This window comes from Pteropus alecto, unplaced genomic scaffold (assembly GCF_000325575.1).
Source record: "Pteropus alecto unplaced genomic scaffold, ASM32557v1 scaffold49, whole genome shotgun sequence".
Lineage (NCBI taxonomy): Eukaryota > Metazoa > Chordata > Mammalia > Chiroptera > Pteropodidae > Pteropus > Pteropus alecto.
Window position 1 is genome coordinate 1,521,162 of NW_006443131.1, and position 679 is coordinate 1,521,840.

A 679-nucleotide genomic window follows, 5' to 3' on the forward strand; every position below is an offset into this window, starting at 1 on the left:
CGGCGCAGCCGCAGCCGCAGGCGCAGAAGAGGCGCTTCACCGAGGAGCTGCCCGACGAGCGCGAGTCCGGACTCCTCGGATACCAGGTTAAACGGCCGCCCGCCCGCCTCCCGGTGTCCTCCCCGCGTCCGCACCAGCTGTCCCCAGCACTAGCGTCCCCTCCGCTTCTCTACGTAGCTTAGGTTTGGATCCTTAGGGATTCTTTATAGCCAAGAGCAGTTCCTTTGGGCGGGGGTTCTCTTTGGGGTCAGTGTGCTGAGAGAGTCGCTCCACCTACAGAGGGGTCGGTCCCCTGACCTCCAGCACCGGCAGGGGCTCGAGCCTGTCACCTCCCTCACCCACTCGGCAGGCTCCGGAAGCCTGTGACAGTTCTTAGTCCCGGCACAGCCTCCGAAAGCTTCCTACCAATGTGTGGTTTGCGTTTCAAACCTTGGCTTTCACTTTACTGTTTTCTATCTCTCCATAAAAAGAGGGTGATTTTTCCCTCCAAACCCCACCCCCAAAAAAAGACAGCCAGAAACAGTGATTCTGTGCACACACATAATTGTAAACACAGTCATTCACTGAAGAGAATGTTTGTCTCTTTAAAAAAAGGAGTGTTAAGATATGTAGTTGTGATGCAGTTTTACCTTTTGCTGGGATCCTTGAAGCATTCTTCCAGACGAGCTTGGAAGTATTT

At 54.3% G+C, this 679-nt stretch overlaps 1 protein-coding gene across 1 annotated transcript in view; it reads left to right on the forward strand.

The window, feature by feature from the left end:
• The window catches only part of KHDC4 (KH domain containing 4, pre-mRNA splicing factor), a 14,296-nt gene that overhangs the window by 10,331 nt on the left and 3,286 nt on the right, over positions 1–679 (forward strand). Inside the window, exon 12 of the mRNA XM_015598297.2 lies at positions 9–86. Coding sequence (XP_015453783.1) covers positions 9–86 — 78 coding nt within the window. The remainder of the gene's footprint in view (positions 1–8; positions 87–679) is intronic.